The sequence below is a fragment of the Pezoporus occidentalis genome, unplaced genomic scaffold (genome assembly GCF_034315485.1).
Source record: "Pezoporus occidentalis ecotype Australia unplaced genomic scaffold, CSIRO_AGI_Poc_V1 ctg98, whole genome shotgun sequence".
Lineage (NCBI taxonomy): Eukaryota > Metazoa > Chordata > Aves > Psittaciformes > Psittacidae > Pezoporus > Pezoporus occidentalis.
The window spans coordinates 1,570,666-1,593,287 of NW_026916347.1; the positions used below are offsets into that span (position 1 = coordinate 1,570,666).

The 22,622-nt window shown below is 41.4% G+C and overlaps 1 protein-coding gene across 2 annotated transcripts; it reads left to right on the forward strand.

The window, feature by feature from the left end:
* The first annotated feature begins 1,098 nt into the window (after positions 1–1,098).
* Positions 1,099–20,977, forward strand: ZNF488 (zinc finger protein 488). Of its 2 annotated transcripts, none has more exons than XM_062606705.1 (4): positions 1,099–1,243; positions 13,649–13,871; positions 18,024–18,252; positions 18,713–20,977. In XM_062606705.1, the coding sequence occupies exons 2-4, from the start codon at positions 13,653–13,655 to the stop codon at positions 19,876–19,878; spliced, it is 1,614 nt and encodes a 537-aa protein (XP_062462689.1). In that variant the 5' UTR covers positions 1,099–1,243; positions 13,649–13,652; the 3' UTR covers positions 19,879–20,977. The 2 variants fall into 2 exon arrangements, with proteins under 2 accessions (XP_062462689.1, XP_062462690.1); XM_062606706.1 differs by lacking the exon at positions 1,099–1,243 and adding an exon at positions 1,284–1,789.
* The last annotated feature ends 1,645 nt before the right edge of the window (positions 20,978–22,622 follow it).

Genomic DNA, 22,622 nt, shown 5'->3' on the forward strand with positions numbered 1-22,622 from the left:
ACGGGCGCGTGACAACGTCCAGTTACCCCTTCCCACGCCTTGTCTGCATAAAGGCTGAAGAAATTTGAGTCCGAGCGATACCAAGTGCAGTGAAAATTGTCCATTTCGGTTTCTTTCCAGATGTCTGCGCCCCAAAGCAGAAAGTGTTTCCAAAGAGGCGTTAGGAGGTTCCCCTGGCATCCCGGGAAAAATGCCAACCTTCCCACAGCAGTGAGTTGCCCCCAGCTCCCACCCCCTGGTGCTTTGTAACTGTTCTTTTGCCTGAGCTGAAGAAAATAGAAACTCTTTACTTCATCCTCTTTAATTTCTGTAGCACAGAACACATAGAGAGTGATCCACCCTCTTTATTGGTATGAGATTACCCTTTAATTGCAGCTAAAATCCGGCCTTTCAAAAGCATTAAAGACTTGACGTTTCTTTTCCCAGTACAAACCGATATTCAGATTACATGGACACTAATCAAATAACCCGAGTTATTTCATTTGTCAACATGTTCATAAAAATTTTCTACCAGGCGTTAAAGGCATTTATATGGTACGACATCTTTCAAAAGCAATGTTGCTAGTCCGCATTTAGGGAATATTTGATTATGACAAGACGTTTGATGGTTTTATTTTACGTATCAGCTGTGCAACAGATCGTCTCATACCTCAAACAAATCCCTAATTTTGCTAGCCCTTTCTCTGAAACAGTAATTTTCATTTTAAGCCACTGTTGTCCACACCTGCAGCTCCGAGAACAGCCTTGTATTCAAAAGTGCTGTCAGATGCTCTAAAGGACAATTGGCAAGAAGACTTTGGAGGTGGTTTCGGTTTGTTTGGTTTTGTTTTGTCCCAACTTTGAAAGAAACTCTTCTTTTTACAGCGCCGTTACGCGGGGGAATCCCTCCCGCTCACTTGAGTCCTCCTCCCCGCGTTCGCACACCTCCCGGGATGGATGCTGCGGGGCCCAGTGGAGGGGGACGGTCCTGGTCGGGGGGCGGGGGTGGGGGGGTCAGGGGCAGGCGCTGCGGAAGGCGTTTCCCGGGGTCCGCTCTGGGCAGGGAACCGGCGCGGGGCAGAAGAGGGAGGGTGCTGGGGCGCTGCGGCGGCGGGGCCTGCCTGCCCCGGCGGTGGGGTGAGCGCGCCTCGCGGTCTCGGACGTAGCGGGATCCTGGCAGCGGCTGCGCGCCGGGAACGGGTCACGGCGGGGACCCCGGTGCCGCGGAGCCACTGCGTGCACAGAGCCTGCAGAGGGACCCCAGGTGAGAGGGGCCCGTCGGGGTATCCAGGGCAGCGCCCCGCAGTCCCTTCCGCCCAGCTTGCGCGGCCGCGGAGCGCTCCGGTATGCTGTCCGCCCGGAGCGGGCGGTGCGCACCCAGGGGGCGGCCCGAGGGGACCCCGAGCAGCCAGGGGCTGACGTCGCACAAGGACCTGCCGTGCCCGGGGCTGGGCTGTTCCGGCGGGGAAATTGGGGTTTTCCGGGGAGCCGGCGAAGGCACGGGGGTGCCCCGCGGGGACTAGTGCTTAACCCCGACCCTTCAGCGCCCGCTTCAGTGCAGCAGCGAGAAGCCCGAGGAGGGTTCCCCTGGCGGCCGGTACCGTCCCGGGGCTGCTGGGGGCGATGAGGAGGAGGCGGCTCAGGGCGGGGCGAGGCGGCCCCCGGCAGCCCCGAAGGCAGCGGCCCTTTCCCACCCTCCCAGATCCTCTTCTCTCGGCGAGACGTTTCGAGCATGAGTTGTTTTTACTGGGTACAGCTGTCCCCATCCTTCCGGCTTCGACAGGTGATCAGAGCATCGTGGCGGTTTTAGGTACTTACTCAGGGTCTAATCGCTTTTAAGAAATTAATGAACTTTCTTTGGAATAGCTCACGTTGTTATTCTCTATTTATATCCAATATAATATGTTAGTAGAAATTTCCTACTGGTTAAGTAAGTTAGTGAGCTGCTATTGTCACTTTAAAACATCACATTGATCTTTACATTTGCGAATTCTTCCGTGAAAAGGTTTCTGTAGGAATTCAGTCCACTAGAAATGTTTGAATAGGTTTAGATTTTTAATGTAGTTGCTCTTAAATAAAAAGCAGTTGCATTCATACTTGAAATTCAGAATTTAATAATAAATTATTGCTCAGAAGTTATCCCTTATTTTTGCTTTTAAAAATGCAGAATTTAGTGCTTGACAGCTCTATTTACCATTTATTAAATATACTTGGTACTAGAGAGATGGATTTATGTAGGGAATAGGTAGACTGTGAGAGAAATTTAAGATTTACTCATTTTAATGTGTAAAACTACACCAAAGCATAAGCTGCTTTTTGAGAAATCAAATTGATTTGGTATTTAAGCGCCTTTCAGTATTGCAAAGCAAAGTAGAGCTGCCTTACAGAACTCTATAGAGATACTGTCTTACAAAAACCAAAAAGCTTTATCGCCATAGAAATATTGATGGAAAGTCAAAGTATTACTTTAGCTTCTATTGTCTGAACATAATATAGCCCAGTGAGAAAGTATAAAAATAATTTTTGCATAAAGACTTGTAGATTCTAGGAAGATTTTGCAAAGGAAATTACTTGGCTAAATCCTAGTATGTGATATGTGAGTATTTCTAGGTCTGTCATGCTGTGAATCAGCTAGTACAATTTTTCTACAGCACAATCATATGTTACTTGGAAATGGTATCTGTAGGCATCAGGTCAAAGAACAAAGTACTTTGTTGGGAAACAAATTATTTTAGGTCAAAAAATTTCAGGTCAGTTTTAATTTACAAAACTTGCTTGCCATTAAAGGGTTTCTTTGCTTCGTTGTAGAGTAAAAGTTGTTTACGTTGTTCCCCACAATTTCACATTACATAGTGCTCTTCAGCTCAGTTACTTGCTGTTATTGAAGGTGACATTATGTAGTAAGTTTGGCATTAATATAAATAAGATTAATGTTACTCAGTACTGTTGAAGAACTCTCCAGTATTAACCATATGAAAATGACTGCTAATCGTTTAAAAATATTTCTATTCAAATACAGATGTTGAACATAAACAGTCACAAAAGATTATATAGCTGTATGCATAGCTAAATGTAGTTGTGAATGCATGTATGTGTGTATATATATACGTGTACATGTACATATGTATATGCTACACAAAATACATTAGTTTCTTGTCAGAAAGAAACATTTGAATAGATATAACATTATTTTTTTTTAATTAAGAGCTACCAAACGTAAATAGCAGGACTATTAAACAATGTTTAATGTCAGTGTATCTTGAACGTCAATCAGATAATGTAATTTCTTTTGATTTGTGAAAAGACAGGAATGTGAACTGTATGAAGAGAGAGGAAGAATGATTTGTGACTGTTGACACAAGATACACATTTTGGTTCAGTCTGGTTGTGTTTGGATCATGTTGGTTAGTTGGTTGGTTGGCTGGTTCTTTCGGTTTTGTCTGCATGAATGCCTGGGTGAAGGAACAAATGCATAAGTCTGTGTGAAAACAAATGTGTTAGCATGAAGTGCTGTGGTCAGGACTCTTGTTTGTGTGAATCAAACAAGGATTTTGCTGAAAGTGGATACACACATCTATGTGACACATAAGTTTCTTATGTTGACAGACAAGTAGTTGCCTTCTCTGTTTCTCTGTCACGGAATAGCTTTGCTGCTTTAAAACGTGTTTGTTATATGCTTATTTTTTTTTTTTTTTTGAAAAGCAGAGGCATTTTTACATCTGCTTTCTCTCACTTCCTGGTTGTGCCCTGTAAAATTCAAAACTCCTATGACATTTTGGGGCATTGTGTCTGTTGCTGAAAGGTGAACAATGCCAGAGCTGCAGAAGCAGAACCCATATGAAGTCTCTGAGGTGACCAGTAGCACAATTCAGGTCTGGAATCTGAAATACTGTGTGCTCTGAACTGAAATACATCCATACAGTGCACTTTATGTACTATGCTGCTGAAATAATGTTAATTCATAACATTTACAGCCTGATAATCCTCAATACTGGCTAAAGAGTTAAAACATGCTCCCTTTATCCTACAAGGCCTCTAGTTTTTAGGTCTTAGGCCTTGAAACCACAAAAGCCAAGTGGTGGATAAAGGTAATGCTTCTATTAGACAGAACAGCTGTAGTCCAGTGAAGAATCAGCCCCTCAGTACAGTGCCCTGCACATAAAAATTAAGTCTTTGAAAGCCAGCAGACTACACAGCTGTAGTCAAGTCCTCTTTACCCACAGGTGGATTGTCTGACTATGAATGTCTTGTACAAGCCAGTACCATCCACCAGGGTCCATTAGATCAGACACTGCCAGGCAAAAGCACTAATTCTGCCTCTGGAGCCAACCCAATTGGAAAGGAGTATTGATATTTCATGTGTCATGGAGCCAAACTCCTAAACCCAGTCTGTCTGAACCACTGGGAGAGCAGAAAATAACTGTATTTTATCCTTTATAATTAGGGAAGCATGGTATTACTATTGCTTATTGTCCAGCTTGACACATCAAGAGCTCTCCCAGTGTCTGCACTGCATTTCTTACATTCAAGCACTGGGAGGTGTTGAACAGAAACCTCAGTGACTCTATCGCTCACGTTCCACCATATAGAAAACCTCCATTTAGGTCTGCTAAATCAAAGGCTTCCCATCGACCTATGCAGGTACTGTTGCACCACATATTACCCAGGTTTTCCTGCTGTATGGGATAGTCCATTCCTCTCTTCCCCAACGTGTTTCCTGTCATGGAAGATGGTGACAGTAGAAATAGGTGTTCACTGTGGAAATTTCCTAAGGACACAGGGAAGTTTGGGGCAGAGCTACTATTTGAAAGACAGTGGAGCTAGGGTACATGATTCTGTTGGGACTTGTTTACATCTCAGTTATTTTCTCATTGGATTAGACTTGATGCTCAATGTCAAGCATTTTGTTTCTTGGCTTCAGGTAAAAAGTGGGAATTACATCCTTGTGGTGGTCTTGAAGAAGCAAATCAATCTGCATCTGTTTTGGAAAGGCATCCCTGAATGTCTGTGGGGCAGTTACCATGTAGCAGGAGAGAGCCCACTGCAATCTTCCCTATTCTCAGAGAAAATGAGAAGAAACTTCGAAGCTTTTCTTTTGATCTGTGTTTACAAATGGCTCCTGTATTTCACAAGACTTGCTTAAGGCAAGTGTGGTGCTTGAGGTATTTACTCATTTCCAAGCAGGGATTTTAGGTCTGTCTTCTTCATTATTCCCACTGAAGTTTGAGAGATTGTTCATAATAAAAAGATTTGGCAGCTTCATGATTCACTAGGCTGGGTATCCAGCCAAGATATAATGATGGTTTATCAAGAGCTGTCAACTTAAATTGTATGTACTGGGGATTTCAGGTGATAGGAGACAGTCTGAAGACCATAGAGCCTTAAAATAGGAAGAACTGGAGAACTGTTCCCTGAAGATATCATGATAGTATAACAACAAAATTGTGAGTACCTCACAAGGTCTTTGATTCACAATAAAGCATCCAGAAGGAGCAAGTTTCTGGAATTTCAAAGTAGACACCATACTCTTCATGCCTTGCTGCCTCATGATCTTTTTCCAGGGATGCTAGGCAGTGAGTTTCCCTGTTTCTACATGCTATTTTTAGGGGCTTGTCAAGTCAGAATTGTGCAGCTGCTGTACAGGAAAGTATGGTGAAAGAAAGCTGGGGATGCCTGGAATGCCAAGGGAGAACTATTTTTATGAATTAGGCCAGGTCAGTCCCAATTTTATTCCACGTTTTTTAGATTCAGCTAATCTCGGCAGTCAGCAAATTCCTCTTGGTGCATAGTTGTATTTCCTTCTGCTTGTTCCCAGATGCCTAGCTCAGGCAAGCTTCAGGGATGGAGTCATTGCAGGAATACAGGGCAGATGTTCAGCAGTACCTCAAGGACTATAAGGAACAGAGAAGAGAGGTACTCACAGTATGCCCCAGGCATAGCCCTGGACATCAAAGCATTCCAGACTCTATAGGTTTTATTATCATTATCATTATCTCAGTTAATTTATCAGTGCTAATTTGGCTGTTCTTAACACATAGATGGGAAGGGGCTCAGTGGCAGGAAAGGGCCCTCCTTGGACCAGTGGCCCTCTTGCTTCTATGCAGAATCATTGCTGAAATCCAAATTTGCTCAGTGAAAAAGGTAGGATGAAACAGCGTACTCAAAGATCAGAACAGCTGATCATACCAAACAGGCTAGGAATGGCAGCACATAGCTATATCTGCCTATACTCTCCAAGGACACTTGTACAATTTTCTTCATGTATGCAAGATTTTCAGCAGTAAAGATATGAAGGACCCACTTCATGCCCAAAAGGAAACAGCTCCCAGACCTGCACCCAGGCTGAAGCACAGAAGCTTTTCTTGCAGTGGCAATGAGCTAAGAGCAATCACTTTCATCTTTGGACTTTTCATGCTTTAAAAGGACCTTCTCAGGTTGTAATACAATAGATTTAAGTTGCAGCTTCTTTCAGGTTTATTTTGTGGGTTATAGAATGACTTATTTTGTCTTTTAAAACAAGAATTCTCTATTCCTTTCTTTGTTTTTTGTGCCAGTTTCCTTCAGTTTTAGTTTTGATTCTTCCCCTTTACAGTTCACATCTTGAATAAAAGGAGAATTAGATCTTGCACAGAAGGAAAGCACATTTTTAAAACCCAGTAAGTGGATTTTCTCACTTTTCCATCTCTGATTCCCTTGGAATTCCCTTCATGTATTAAGAATCCTCAGTTCCTTATAACAACAGAGAATAATAAATGTTTCAGACAGAAGCATTCTGTCTGCATCAGCTCAATTCCTTTAATATCTGTAGTTTATTGTGCATGACACTGCATGTCTGATCATGGATTCCTCAGACCGACAGACCTCCTATTGAAACCAAAGGCAGTTTTGGCAGTAGCCACAGGAGTGCATTGGCATGAAGTCACAGGTTGTGTGTTCCAGGGAAAACGCCGTCACACTTTACAGTAGAGAGGATTAAGCTAAAAAGTGAAGGAAAGGATGGTTCCAGTATTTAATTTTTTCCTTTCAGCATTGTTGATATGGCAAATACTGAGCTATACTGTTTATATTAATCACTGCTCTGGAGAGAAAGTCTGGAGTAGATATAAAAATGGTTGGGGAAACTGTGGGATAATGTTTTCCAGGATCAAATACTTTCATTAGTTTTTATGAGTAATTTCTCTGCTGGGTTGTTTGTTTTTTTTTTTTTTTCCAATTAGGGCAATTGCTTTGAAAGTAATATCAGTATGTGCAAATTAATCCACAGTTAAAAAGGAATTTAAAGGTAAAATAGAAGAAGTTACTGAAATTTAAAAAAAAATCAGATTAATTTGAGAGAAACAATTTTTATTATCTCCTTCCATTTATGATTATGGAGAGTTGAACTAGTTAATTAAGTTCCGGGTGAAAGGGTTCCCCTCTTTCAAAGGTGATTCATTGGTTCCCTTCATGCTTTCAAAGCCTATCATAATATTAAATTAGGCTACCAGCGCTTTTATGACCACCAGGAAACTCCGAGTGATGCCACAGTTCAGCATTGTCTGTGTGCTCTGGTGAGGAGAATTAGGCCAAGTTCTATGAAAATAGGAGGCAGGGAAGTCCTTGCTCAAATTGGTCTTTCTACATCTGGGCATTGCCAGATATTTCTTAGAAGAGCTTGCAGTGACATCTGAAGGACATGCAGTAGAAAATCAGGGATCTGAAAGAGCTCAGAACTGTTCCTATGCCCTCCTCTTACTCCCCCTCTAGAAACACATTTTTTTTCAAGCTGCAAGGGAGCTACGTAAAAATTTTTCAGGGTGGCAGAAGTAACCTTAGTTAATTAATGGGATGATATGCAAATGGAAATGGGGAGAGAGGAGGGGAATGCTACCTGCAGGGTTCCAGCTTGAAAGAGCATTTAGGAAACCAAAAGGTGATTATCAATTTGTGTGCTGCTCCTGGAAGCAAGCAGGCTGGGAGCAGTTGCTGTGAGCATTATCTGTTTCATGTACTTTTTGATGGACCATCCACAATTGCATAATCTATAGGGAGTTGCCTGCCCATAGGTACTTGTTGTTTGACAGATCTGTCACACTTCTCAGAAATCAAGATGCAAAATCCATCACTCAGGGACATGGTATATGTGTATCAGACACTCTCTTGGGGATGAAGAGTCTATTAAACAACAAGTCCCTAAACTCATCCATATGAAGAATTTGCATCTGTGACAGATAGAATATGGAGAAAACCCATCGTCTAACAGGTGATCTGACTCTAATGTGCTACTAAAGCACTATAAATATTCATTTTTTTTCACCCTCTCAGAGACAAGTGTGTGGGTGAGCCTAGAGGGATAGGAACTGCTTATGCAGAACATGAGCAAGAACAGCAGGATTATGTTGCATTCGGGGGGATCATGTCTCTGGCAGGCAATGGCACTCCCAGCACTGGCAGTTTGAGGCAAGCATATCATTGCCTGCACGATACAGAGCTGAAGGTACAACCTTCACAAAGAAGCCTAAGACAGATGTCTTCAAACTTTGCTACATAGTAGGAGAAGAATGAAGAGTGAATTAGTCAGATGTGTGACAGCTAGTGAATCTGTAAGAAATGAGAGCAGAGAATCATTGCTCCTTAAAAGAGGCAGCCAAAAGGTAGAAATCAATAACATATGACAGGAGCAATCAGTTAGGTGAAGTCTTAGAGAATTCTCTGTTATAATAATTTTCTCTGTCCTTTGCTCTCTATGAAGAATGTGAACAATTCACCTACTTCAGCCTATCAAAGAAAAATGCCAGGCATTCTAGTATACCTTCTCAATTTCCCATTATGACTACGTTCATAGATTCTTAATAAGTATGACTTTCCATAGACTATGAAGACTGTTGGCAAAGATGTGACATTTGCACTGAGACCAGACTTACAATTAAACAAGAGCTGAAGTACTGGGTTCATGGGTTAGTGTAGAATTCTCATTCAGGTTCAAGTCTGACATTCATGAAGACTAAGAGAAGTTTTGCAAAAAATCCCATTCTTGGTTGTGGCTGAAGTTCTGGCTTTAGATTATAAGCAAGTGAAAAACATGGAGAGGTTAGTCTAGATCCAAATCAAACTCCCATCCAAATTGAGAGGCACTTCAGATTTATATTCTGGCCTACTTACATGTGATCTTACTTTGTCCTACCTCATTTCTGTAACCTGTTTTAAGTGCTGCAGGTGGTGCTGCTGTATTTCAGCAACACTGAGCTATCTGCAGTGCTCTCAAGCTATGAGGCTGCACAGGGCATTACGCAGTAAGCCTTCTGCACTGTGTGCTGCCATAGTGCAGTCACACACCCCTAGGAGAATCCAGCAGATGCCCTTCTGGCAGCAGTTGGACCTGACCTTGCACACAGCCGTTCCTGGCCTATATCTAGGTTTGCAATGAGTGGTGGCAGAACTGACCAGAGCTGATTAGGGGCCCTGGGCAATCTCATGCCCATACCCTGTTGAGATTTACTCCTGTAAAGTGTCAGTGAGTATTTTATTGGACTTACTAGGGGAAGAGCACGGAGTAGATTTAGGCTTGGGGCACTTCCCTGAGCTTAGCTGAAAAGGCACCTCCATGTGGATTTTCCAGACACTACCATCATCAAACTCATGGGACAAAGGTAAAATCTATGTTAGCAAACTTTCTTTAGAAGTGCCATGCAGCCTGATAAGTTTCTTTAGTAGCAACAACCAATAAAAAGTGATTTTGGAAAGTCTGCAATGTAGAAATAAACTGCCTAGCTTGTCTCTGTGTGTGTGTGCCCTTTTTTATGCTGCAGTTGCTGACTTGCCCAGTCCAGCCACAATATTGCAGTGATGCCTGTAAAACTTTAAGATAGTTTCCCTTCACCTCTTACTCCTGTTGTCCATGGTCCTTTTATCTCCCTTCAGCTCATCTGTTGTGTTTCCTTTGCTCCAGTCTGTTCAGAAAGTAAATAAATCCAATTTCTCCTCTCAAGTCATGTTTCAAGAGTCAGTCTTTAGTTTTGAGAAGGTCAGTATTTCAATTCTCCAAGATAAGGGCTGCAGCCCCCAGAGAACCCCTTACTATCCCTCCCCTGTGCTGGAGGCAGGACTTGTTCCAGTAGTGTCCCATGGATGGATCTGCGTTCTACAGTGGAGACCTCTGAGTGAGTGCTGGTCCAGGTCAGAAAGCCCACAGGATGCAGCACATCCCTTTGCAGAAGTAACAGCTCATTTTTGAAAGCAGTACAGTCATGCTTGCCGTTACCCCTCAGCTGATGAACTTGACTCTCTAACACTATCTGAAAGCTCGTCCATGCAAAGGGAAGAGCTTTCTCATGCTATTTGGAGACTGGAAGAAAAAGTTCACCCTTTTTCTTCTGAAGGTGCTGCAGAGTATCACCAACTCCACTCTGAGTACCGGATGCACATCTTCAGCCTATCTTCTCTGTTTCAAAGAGAATGTTGAAAATTGAAATTAAACTCCCTGCCTGGCATAATGCTGACCAGACCCTTTGGAGGGACCTTTGGGTAGAGGGAGGCAGAGAGAACGACCCACTTACGAGAGAAGGGTGACAGGGCGTTCAGAAGCTGCAGTGGTATAACACACTAACAATATCAGGGACTGGGTTTGTCCTGCTGTCGCTTTGTTTTGGGACACTGTTTTATACTGAGATGTCACACTAGATGGTGCATTCGGCGAGTTATTTGAAGAGATTGATCTTCCCAAGCTGAAAGCCTTCTGCACACGGCTGACGGTAACAAACCCATTTGCTGTGTACACACAGTACAGCCTTTTCATAACTTTTCACAAATTTGACCCTTCTGTGCAATTTGACCACAGCTGTGAATGTGACCACAGCTGCCAAGGCAAAACTTTGTGACTTTGGCATTTATGTTTTTTTTTTTTTCCCATCACAGATCTTTGACTAATTCACAAGTCACTTAGAAACAAGCAAACAATAGCATATTGAGTTTGAGGGATGCCTGTGTTTAGATAGAGGAAGGATCTGTTAGAAAAATACTGAAATTCATTATTAACTTTCATTTCCTACATCACATCAATCTAGATGAATTAAACAGAAGATGTGCACATAGCGATTTATTTGCTGGAGAATAAATGTGATTTATTTGCATATGGCCAGATGTATTTGCCATAGGGCAGAGCTTCCTATAAGCCGTCCAGTGAGAAGTGATGGCTTTCTTTCCCCTCTCCAGAATGGAGAACTAGCCTTCAGGCAGGCCTGTGGGACAGTGGGTATAGGCAGAGATCCCACACTCCCCTTGGGTGTGTGAAAGCCCTTCCGTGTTCGGGCTTTGGGACAGGAGGAAGTTCCAAATGAGGAGCAGGCAGCACAGCAAGGAGCACACACGTTGCTAGGAACTGCTGACACCTTCACAAGGAGCTTAGAAGCGCTCTTCGGGTTGGAGGTGTGTGATCTGGGTTTGCTCTGGGAGCCGAAACCTTTCTTTGGGACGCATATTATGTCAAGAATCACTAGGTGGTGCTGTTACACATAAATCTCACAGGTTTTCTTGGTATTCACACTTGCTATTTTCAGCCTTCCGAGAAACGGTTCATGTTAGGGTTGGGTTTATGGCACTTCATTGAAAAGCTGCTGAGATAGAGAAAAGTAGCAGGCAGCAGTAGCTAGCTGGAAGGGATTGTAGCTTCTTCAGATCCTCATATCTGTGCTTGGGCTGCGATTTCTGGAGGAAGAAACTGGCTGTACACCTGTAGCACCCACCCTCTTCTTGGAGAAGTGTGTATGCTCAAATCCAGCATCCTTCCTCATTGAAAACCCAGCTTTGAGGGCCCTGGATTTCTGTTTCCACAGAACTCTCTTAGTTCGCATGGAGAAATTCACATGAAGTTCACAGAAAGGGAAATTTTAATAAAGAAGAGTTGCCTTCTAGAGTCATAGGTGGATAAGTAGAATAAAGTCAGAAGAGATTAGGAATATCCTGAATGTGAATTCCTTAGAAAAGGAACTGGCTCATGTTAAAGTACATTTCTAACAGTTTTTCCTCATTTAGAGAAACTTCTAAGCATTTTTAGATTTCAATTTTTTTTTTTTCCTGATGGATTTAGAATTTTACTTTTGGTATTATCTAAAAAACATTTACCTTGATGATTTTAATTTATTAAAAATTGGTATATTTTAAATGGAAACACACCCATACATACGAATATGTTGTAATTATTTAGATTCTATATATTGTACAAATGTACACATAAATCCCATCATTCTGTTCTCACATCAATAGTAATTTAAGGAAATTATTAGGAAACCAGGCAATGAAACTCATAATGAAGAAAAAGGAGAAACTCAGTCTATTCTTCTCTTAATAACTAATTTCTTGCAAGCCATCTGACCTTTTCCTTAATCTTTTATGTCCCACTCTTTGCCTTGGTTGTCTGGTTCAGGCCTTCATCCTTCAGATGTTTACTACTTACTGCATGTGTAACCATGTATTTTAATGTTTTCAGGGTAGGGCCTTAGACCTTGCTTACCAGAAAGAAATTATAATGAATTAAATGTACTGATTTAGTTAAATCAGTGCAACTCTTAGGCACTTCACACCACTTCAGTTTAAGTCATGAGTCAGTGAGTAACAAATAAATTCTGTTGAGTGAGAAAGATTAGACTGGATCTTCAGCTCTTCTATCTCAGTATTTGTTAGGCTAAAGCCTCTTCAGGGCTTGTTGCTCTTCTCTTTAATTTTCTCTGCCTAATGGACCTGATCCAGCTGTTGATGGCATAAACGAGGGTTTTTCCATGACCTCCAGCTGGGAGCTGGAGACAGCAATATCTTTATTAAAAACGTAGAGAAGTTATGAATGACAAATAGCTGAAACTTACCTCCTCACAGCATACAGAGTTTTCAAATTGGGGCTCATATTGCAGAAATCGCCTCAGCTCTGAATAATGTAATAGTCTACATTCAGGGCAGGAAAATTCAACCTTTAAAGTCATCAATTTCTACTAACTAAGAATATCACCATACAAAGAGTCATAATCTGATTTAATTTTCCTAAAACAGCAGATAAATAAGATCTCTCATATATTTTGATATGGCATAACAGTAATCTTTTTCTCAATTTCCACAGATTTTGTTCATTCACGTTGAATGGACTCAGGACTCAGATTAATCCTGGTTTTGTACCAGCATAATCAGAAACTATACTGATGTTGCACTTCCAAATCAAAGAGCACAGCTTTTTCAAAATGTGTTTAAAAAAAGTGCTTGCTCTTTGTTCTTGCTGTTGTTGTTCTCCTTCTCTATCTTTCTTCACACTTCCACAAACTACTACTGATAAATAGGAAGGATATGTGAGAATGTGCTGAATGAGCATATGCTGAGTTCCACTCACTGAAACTGTTGCTTACTGTTCCCAAAGCTTCTTATTCCTGGCTCTAGAGAATAGCAGTGAAGCAGGACTTGAACTCCTGAAAGAATTTGCCTATTCCAGAAAAGAGGAACTTCTTTACAAACCTAAGATTTTGGTTTAATGTGAAGTAACTTTTCTCTTTCTAAACTGGATGTTGACAAAGCTGCAGACTCTGTAACTAACATTGTCCTAGCACACTCTTGCAATTCACCTACAGCTCCTGGAAGTCCTTGTATTGGAAGTAGTGATACCCCCTTCTATTTCCATCTCTATTCCAATTACGATTTCTTACTTATTTTGCAGGTTTATGATGGAACTTACATCTTTGCCTAAATTCTTTTGGACAAGTGACAACAAACTTCTGCATCACCATTTTCCGGACATACTGGCTACTGTTCATACCACACAAGACATTGCCGAAGAAGTTGTTTTTGGACCATGCATGCTTCAGAACACCCTGCTGGACACTGTAGCTTTTATTGCTCTCAAGTGTTCCGATAGAAGGAACATTCACTATGTATTTAAGGTAGGAGAAAGCATCGTTTAATTTTAGTCATATAAAAAAGGGTTACACCACACCTGGGAAGGTACCTTTGTCAAGGGGTAGATTTTTGTTTCATTCAGCACAAGTGACAGCTCCTTCAAAGGGGAGAAGTAGCCAGTGCATTTCTGATTTATGAGCTGTAGACTGGAGGGACCTCAGTGAAAACTCTTTCCTTTGAAGGAAGAATATGAAGTCCCACTTCTATGCTAGTGATTGATGACCTGCTTCAGCATTGACCAGGAATAGGAGGAAAGAGTTTAGAAACTTCATGCTCAGGTTTCATCCTTACAAAAGATAAAAGAAGCTTATCAGGAGGTGACAAACCTGTGAGAGCAGAGAGGGAAGACTGTGTGTGACGTTGCACTCATTCATGCAGGTGGTAGATTCACAGTATTTATTGACAGATCTGAGAAAGTGTTAACTCTGTTTGCTCAATTGTCTATAAAATAAAATCACAATGGCTGTGATCTCAGCACAGGTTGTATGCACTATAGAAGGTATCAATCAGGCAACCAGTCCACACAGTCTTCAGGCAGCCACAATTTATTGCTATTAGTACATGTATCCCCTAAAATTAGCTTAGATATATCTGTCTGTGTTACAGCTGCACTTTTCAGTCTTAGAGAAGCCAGAGTGTGAAACAAAAGGAACGGTCATGTAGGGAAATTAAAAAAACCCAGGATTCTGATGGAGGGTTAACTTTCCAGCTTTACTTCCCCAATTTTTTGTTCCCTAGCCACTGTTTATCATAACATTTTTATCTGGACAATGCATATTTCTCTTACTGGCCTGTTACCTTGGCTCTCTGGCTCCTGGAGTGTACTGCAGTTGTCATTGGTCTTGATGAAGACAGAGAAGTAGTGTTTTACAATGTCGGGCAAGCAAATTTCCCACATGCTACGGCATGGATGTATCTGGGAGAAACTCAGGTTCTCCTAAGATTTCTGTGCTCTGGACAAGAGAAATCCCACAGACTTTTTGTAATATGGAAGATGCAGCTGTTGGGAGATACCTGTTTTACACTTTTGCTTTAAAAAAATTAAGAAAGAAGAGGCTTCAGGGTTTTTCTGTTTTGTTGAATGTCTGGCACACGTTTGCTTGCTTGGACAATGTTATTAGTACTCCAGGAGAACCACAAGCTCTTTGGAGAAAGATCTGCTCTGAAACAAAACTTTATCTATGGGATGTTTCTGTATTTCTCCTGGGAGTTTTGGAATTGCTGTAGACTCAAGAAAGAGCCTCAAAGGGTTTTTTTACATTGGAAGTGCCCTCCAGAGGGATGGCTTTAGTGTTTTGCTATACTTGAGCTATGTAATTGTTATGCAGCCATGAAACTAGATGTCTGAGTTGGCCCAGATCTCTGTCTTTTGGCAGTAAATACATCAAATACTGTGCAAGTAGCTGTTTCAGATGCAATTGCAAGTCCCATATCCTGCTAGCTACTTACAATTAAAATCAAACCTTCCAGAAATCACGAACTATTGTTACGGTCCTAACTCTGTGTAGAGACAACCAGCAATTCAATCAGGGTACTATGTTATCATGGCACTAAGGTGCAATGCAAGAACTGGGTTTTCATATGTTGTCTATGGTACGAAAAAAATACACGCAGGAATAATTTGGCAAGGTGGATTCTTCACAGCTGAGGTTCACATTCGTCATAGTTCAGCAGCACTCCTGCAAGACTGGGGAGAATATAATTTCTAACAAGGGTTTTTTCGTCTTGGGCTTTTATGTTTAATCCAAAAGGGAGTTCTATGTTTCTACTCTCATCCTCACAAAGACCCTAATTTGAGCTCCTTGTGCCAATTTGTACACTTGGGCAAACAAAATGCCTTGGCAACTGTTGGCATAGGTGGTTCTTTCTAGCCAGTCATTCACCTCAGCAAAGCAAACCAGCCTCTTACAAAGCTCTCTGTCCCACTGGGTTCTTCTGCTCCTTACAGCTTTTTGTGAGTTTCAAGAAACAGTCTTATTCTCTCCCTTCTCCTCCATCCTCAAGGAAGCCACTTTGCCTCCTTAGCCCAGCTGTCATTGAGCCTGTGGAGCTGTGAGGCCCTTACCTCGTATATAGATGTAAAGGATTCATTTGAGGTGTTGCCATGTCCAGAAGAGGGTGGCCTTACAGGGTTTATAGTGTCTCTAAACACACAGGGAAACTAAAACTGGAGCATGCTTCTAATTGACAGCACCCAGATCTTAATGTTCTGTGCTTTATTCCTCCCCACCTTCTTTAATCTGTCTCAGCTCTTTCCCTGGGGTCCTGGTTACTGGAGGAGCTGTGTTCCCTTTGACTTTGCTTAGAGGGCCAGGTGGATGCTTAGTATTTCTGAAACACAGAAACTAATATATGACAGCCTCTGTCATAGTTATTAGTTACAACCACTGTGTGTGGGTGGGTGTGCTTCTGTTACTGTCAGACTTCCCTATTTCTCAATCACTGTTAATTATCATGGTGTTTAAAGAGCCTGTTACAGGGCATGCTAAATTATTTTCTCTTTTATCCTAATTAACTCTTATCCTAATGGCCCCTTAATGTTTCATTCTTTTATTCAAGCTACTAAATGTGGTCATACTTTTTCATGGGAGGTAATAGAGAGGGGAAGAATAGCCAGTGGAGGGGGAAAAACAGCCACCATACTGTTTCTGATACCAACCACCAATTAATGGCTACCCTGCAATTAGTAGAAAACAAAGAGCTATGCATTGCTTGGGGTAAAATTTAAATCATACCTGTCATTAGACATTTTTCATTTCCCATTTCCCAACTTCTTCCTTTCTGAACAATGACTTAGTGCTTACAAATTAGTTGAGGCTTTTTATGCATGTAAATGTTGCCATTGATCGCCCTACATTTCAGCCTCCAAGCTATGAAAATCTTCCCCGTCTTTCAAATACTGCAGAGGGCATAGCTCTGCTGTGGTAAACACCAAGGAAAAACCTGTAAGTAAATAAATCAATCATTCCTTATTCAGAACAAATGAAGTAAAGTAACTAAGAAGGGAGACACACACTAAATGAGGACAAAGCCAAATGTTTTATATTATTTCTAGAGCATGGTCAACCTGTGACTGAATGACTCAGGAGCCCTGTGGAGAAAAGCGTATATGTGACTGAGGACTATGCTGTAATATACAAGCAGAAGGGAAATTTAATTTGAGCAGTAGACTTAATATTATTTTTTAACTTCTGAGTGCCTGACCTTGCAACCTAAGCAACATTTTTTAACTTAATTTGTTTGGTATTTCTGAATGCACACATCTGAAAGCAAATCAACCCCTCGCACCTCTCAGAAATAATGTCATAAAAAAAATTAATCTGATGAGTTTTCATCTGTTTAAGTACAATGAAATGAATTTAATCAATCTGTCAAAGGCAGAAATAGGAATATATAATTTTATATCTGAAAAAAAAGAAAGACATCATTTAAGATCTTCTTATTTATATTTATTAAAAAATAATTTTTATATTATCTAGCCAGTTATATATGCATATTTTGTCTCCTTGGGGTATTGAATTAAATAACCAGGATTATTCTGACACCTCTTGATCCATAGTCTCCTATACCAGTGAAAATCTCCACATGCAAGTGCCTTGAGTGTGTGTTCATTTTCAGGCTCTCACTGCTCTGATCCAGGGGCTGCACATCTCACACACACCCCCCCCCCCAACCACAGCACTCATGGTCTCCTGACTCATATCCCATTTTCCCATTGGATTGAAACCTCTTCTTACAGAGGAGCTCAACTTCTGTAGCTCTGTGATCCACCCCTGATACTGTCCCTTGGGACAACCTGCACTGGATGGAGGACACCATGCTTGCCATGAGTGTGCTAGAGTGCTAGAAACTGATTGGCATACCAGCCCTGTCACTGCTATGGGAGGTTACATGTGAACACTGGTGTCTCATTCTTCCCATGCATCTGTATTTCCAGACCTCTCAGCACTCATACCAGGGAAGCCTTTTGCCAATGATGATTTTTGGATTTGGTGACACAGTCAATGAACTGGGCTCACAGCTTTGGCATACTGGCTCTGTGTGAGGCAGGAAACAGGCTTTGCTCTTGAATTTGATGGAAATCTATTTTGGGTCCCAAAACCTAAACCCTGCCTTTTTTGTATCCTGTCTCACAGGTAGATGTTACATCTGTGCACAGTCCCACAGGTTTGCCTTGGATGAGACTTGTACAAGCAGCTGCCAATAGTAATGAGCAGAACTTGGAAGCTTACTTAGAAAACAGTCAGTTATATTATCGCTCTACCAGGAAAATTAGCAAAAATGAGGAGCTGCTTGTCTGGTATGATGAGGAGCTTTCCAGCCTCTTGGGTTTCAATGAGATAAAAGCTCAGAGTCCCCAGAATGGTAAGTACCAAGTTGCTGACTGCAGAGGTCACTGAGGACTGAAGTGAGTCTGCAACTTCTTTAGCATGTGGTGATCTTGTAATACAGGAAGTAAAACCTGTCTAAATCCTTAGCCGGTCAGCTAAGGAAAAAGATTTCTGGTTCAAACGTCAAATCGTCATAAAGTCTGTATGGTTTATCTAGATCACTGTGTACTGCCCAATTTACATAATACAAATTTGTCTTCAAACTCAAGATGAAAGTGATTTTGCAAGTAGCATGTGGAGGCAAATATGAGTGAACCATTTTCCATAGCAGCAAGGGACCTGATCTCACACTGGCATTAGCTTTACCATGTGTAATCTAGCATGACATAAGAGATGTTTCTGTATTTTCTTTTTTGTCAATGGCAGGGTCAGGATCTGCATCCATCCGTGATTCTACCTTTGCAAAACTCATCATCTGTTGTCTGTTTCTGCAGAGCTGAGATGCCAAGAATGTGACCGAGTCTTTAAATGTGAACATTCCTATCTCTCCCATGTCCGCTTCCTATGTGTCCCAGAGAAGCGTGCCCTGCTATGGAAAAACTTCCAGAACCCAAAGACTGAAAACAGTAACTTAGCTGAGCAGACCACAAATTTCCACAGCTTGGCAAGGGATCTAGAGGTCAAAATGACAGCTTGTAAAGATGATGCCCATGGTCTCACAGGAGAAAGGAGAGCAAAATCTGAAGAGGCTGAGAACAACAGGAGCAGGAAAACAGTGTTGTTGGAGAAAACCAATAACTTGAGTGAGGAACATAATTGTGGGAGCAAGGAAGGGGTTGGGGGAGAGCATGCATTGGCTGGTTCTTTCTGGAAGCTTAGTTCAGGGAGGCAGTCAGCTATGAAGGATGGTTTAGAGCAGAAGCAGAGTGCTTTCACTGAAGTCAGGAGAATGAAGGAGAGGCTGAGGAGTGAGAGAATGAAGGAGCCAGAAGAGGAGGATGGCATAGTCCCACCTGGTGAAGAGCAGGTACCAAAGGAAGTGTGGTTGAACTCCTGTGGTAGTGCATTCTCCTTTGTGTGGCCCAGCAGAACCCGAGGAGAACAGAAGAGTGCTTTCAGCAAACCCAGTAAATGTCTAATAGAAAGACCTGCGATAAATCCTTCTCATCCCATGAGTGAGTCACCAAAGAGCTTGGGAGAGCTGTCTGGCTTCAATGCTACCACAGACATCATGTGCTGCAGCACCCTTCTCAATTCCAAGTTCTTTGTCAGTGATTTGTGTAATGCCCAGATGCTGCAGACAAGCATCGGTCAGAGCAATATTTTCCCATATACCTCAGAACCGTGGCCCAAACAAGCAGGAAGACAGTTACAAAACACAACCACCACTTCTTCCTCCTCCTCCTCTTCCTTGACTCTTCTTCCCCCCACTTTCACGTCCTTTGGAGTGGCTGCCCAGAACTGGTGTGCCAAATGCAACCTGTCCTTTCGCATGACATCCGATTTAGTCTTCCACATGCGGTCACATCACAAAAAAGAATACTCCTCAACTGAGTCCCAGTGTAAGAGAAGACGAGAGGAGAAGCTAACATGTCCCATTTGTCATGAGTACTTCCGAGAACGCCATCATTTATCCCGGCATATGACTTCTCATAATTAGAGCTGCGCAGATAAATCTCACCAAGGGACTGGGCAGGTTGGGTAAAGAAGGGAAGCACAGTACACTTGCATCCATTTCTTTTTGAGTTTACGTTTTACTTTTTAATTTTTAAAATTCTTTTAATTAATAATTTTAATTAAAATCTTTTTTTTAATTATTTTTAGTTTACTTTTTAATTTCTTGCAGAAAATCACTGTTTACAGTAATTTATAATAGATGCTTTGCAAAAAAGAAAAGTAAAATGTTTACATGAGTCTGAATGGGTTGCAAGTTTTGAAATCTCAGCCTAGCCCTTGTCAATCTATTTTTGAGGAAATAAAAATAGTGAAATCAATGCGTATGCTGTATTAATTTGCAAGAAGTTGGGGATAAAATTATTGTTTTGCAAATAGTTTTCTTTCTTGGCATTTCTTTTGCTTGTGTTGGTACAGTACAATGTAAATACAGAAGTAACAACCAACACTTTGACTGAGGACTATTTAAGCACTAATAATATCAAAGCTTATATGCTAAAAGAAAAAAGATGCTGTTTCTTGCAGCTTTGGTGGACACTTGCTCTTTCATGGTAACTGAGTCAGCTCTCTTACCAGATTTGTGAGCCTAAGTAAAAACCATGTATCTCACTGTCACCTTGCCTGGGACTTGAAGTTACGACTCTGTTTGATACATGTGATTGTCAACAGCTGAACAATTGACTGCCAAAGATGTGTCTTGTAAATCAGAATATCTGAGTTCTGTTCTAGGCTCTGCCACTTTTGAAATACCTTTTATAAAGTCAAATCAACATTCTGGCCTGATGTGTGCTTGCAAGATCTGTGTGACTTTAGCAGGTGTACAGATCTGATGGAGGTAGAGTTTGGCCTGTGGTTTTGAGGTTTTTGATATGCTGAAGAAAACAACTAGGGTATTTAAGTTGCTATTAACTACTGATAGATAGAATTTACACACCTTAGTTGTGGATGATAGGCTCTGTTCTGCTATCAGTGAGAAGAATGTCCTTCACAAAATATGAATAAATGACTTTGCAATATGCTCACTGTTTCCACCATATGGATGATATAGTCCAGTGTTTGTCTACAGCACAGTAGAGAGAATTTTTCTTTGATGATGCCTAGGCTGATAACGTGTATCTGCAGATAAACACGTTTGAGTGATAAAAGACAACACGAGAGTCTTAGGCTGTCAGCTGGGGTCAACATGTTACTTATTGTCATCTCTTGGGAGATTTCTATAAGTCAGGAGACTATATTTTTTCCCAATATATTGCTGTTGAACATTAATATGTGTCTGTTTCCTATTGACATAAACATTGTTTTATATATAAACATTGACTTACTGCAGGCCAACCACAGGCAGTGCACCCCAGCTTTATTTTCCCAACATAAAGTGAATAAACTGTTAGACTATGCCTTTGAGTTCAGAAGACATAAATTGAGACTGCAGGTCTGGTTGGATTGTAATACAGTTTTCCAAGGTCAGTGGTGGAAGCTCTTTCACTGAAGTCATTAAAAAACAAATGAACAAAAGCTTTGAAACATGGAGTGAAGGGAACAACCTTGCATTGAGTAGGGCATGATGTGGTTTCCTTCTAATCTTTCCATCTCTGTTTTCTGTCCAATAACATTAACTGTGTAAGGAATATATTTATGGCAAGGTTTAATGGGCCCAGTTTCACTCCATCGGGTTTTATCTGGGTGCCAGCCAGTTTACTGTGAAGTCAGTGTCCATAAAGTGTAATGAAGGACTCCATGGTGTAACTGCATTCATATGCGGTTAGGGTTATAGTTCCCATTAGTAGTTTAGGCCAGATTGTGATCTCATTTATTCCAGTGCAAATCCAGAATAATTCCATGTTGCTACTCCTGATTTACATTAATTATATTAAGATCAGCCTGGCCCAGTATAAATAAGACTACAGATCTCTTGGTACCATTGCTGCAAACTGTTCTTTTCTGTACTTACTGAAAGATGCCATGTTTTCTTAATAGTTTTACAGTTAGAAACCTAGCTTCAGATTTCTTCTGGAAAAAGACAAGACCAGCTCTGTAATGCTGCCCAGTATTATGTTGGCACATCACTTCAACATTACCCTGCTCCAAAGGCCTATTTTTCCAGTGTGCTACACCCAGCATATCATATAGATGAGAGTGAAGCACTACCAAAACTAACTGTGTTGGTGTAAGTGATCTTGAGAAAGTGTGGAGAACCAGCCACTGCTGAATCTCAGAACATCCTCCAATGGTGTTTTAAATCTACATCCTTAAAGGTCTCACCAGTAAATCAGACTTCTTCATTCTGCTTATAGTATGAAGCTTAAGCAAGCAGCAAGACTGTAGAGAGATATAGCCTTCCTTTATCTTGTGAAGTAGTTTTCTCAGGGGAAAAAAAAGAGGGTAAGAATTCTTTTCCAGTGTTTTAGTGGACATATCTCAGCCACAGCAACTTATATATTGTGATGACAAGCAATGTATAAATGCCTTCTGTGCACAGAAAGGCAAGAGAACCAGTTACAAAAAGTGTCAGAGCTGATTCAGAGCGCAAAAATGAAGAGGAGAGGTTTTAATCAACTTTATTTCTGGTACTGTCCTCCCCTCCTTGAGCTGCAGGAGCAGTGCAGTTTAGTCATACCATGTAAAGACTGGGGATTTGCCTCTTGCAACATGGAAATCACACTGCAGGCAAATGTGTACAATACTGCCCTTGCTCCTTTGTAGGAGGCCACTGTCATAAAAAATGGTGAACAA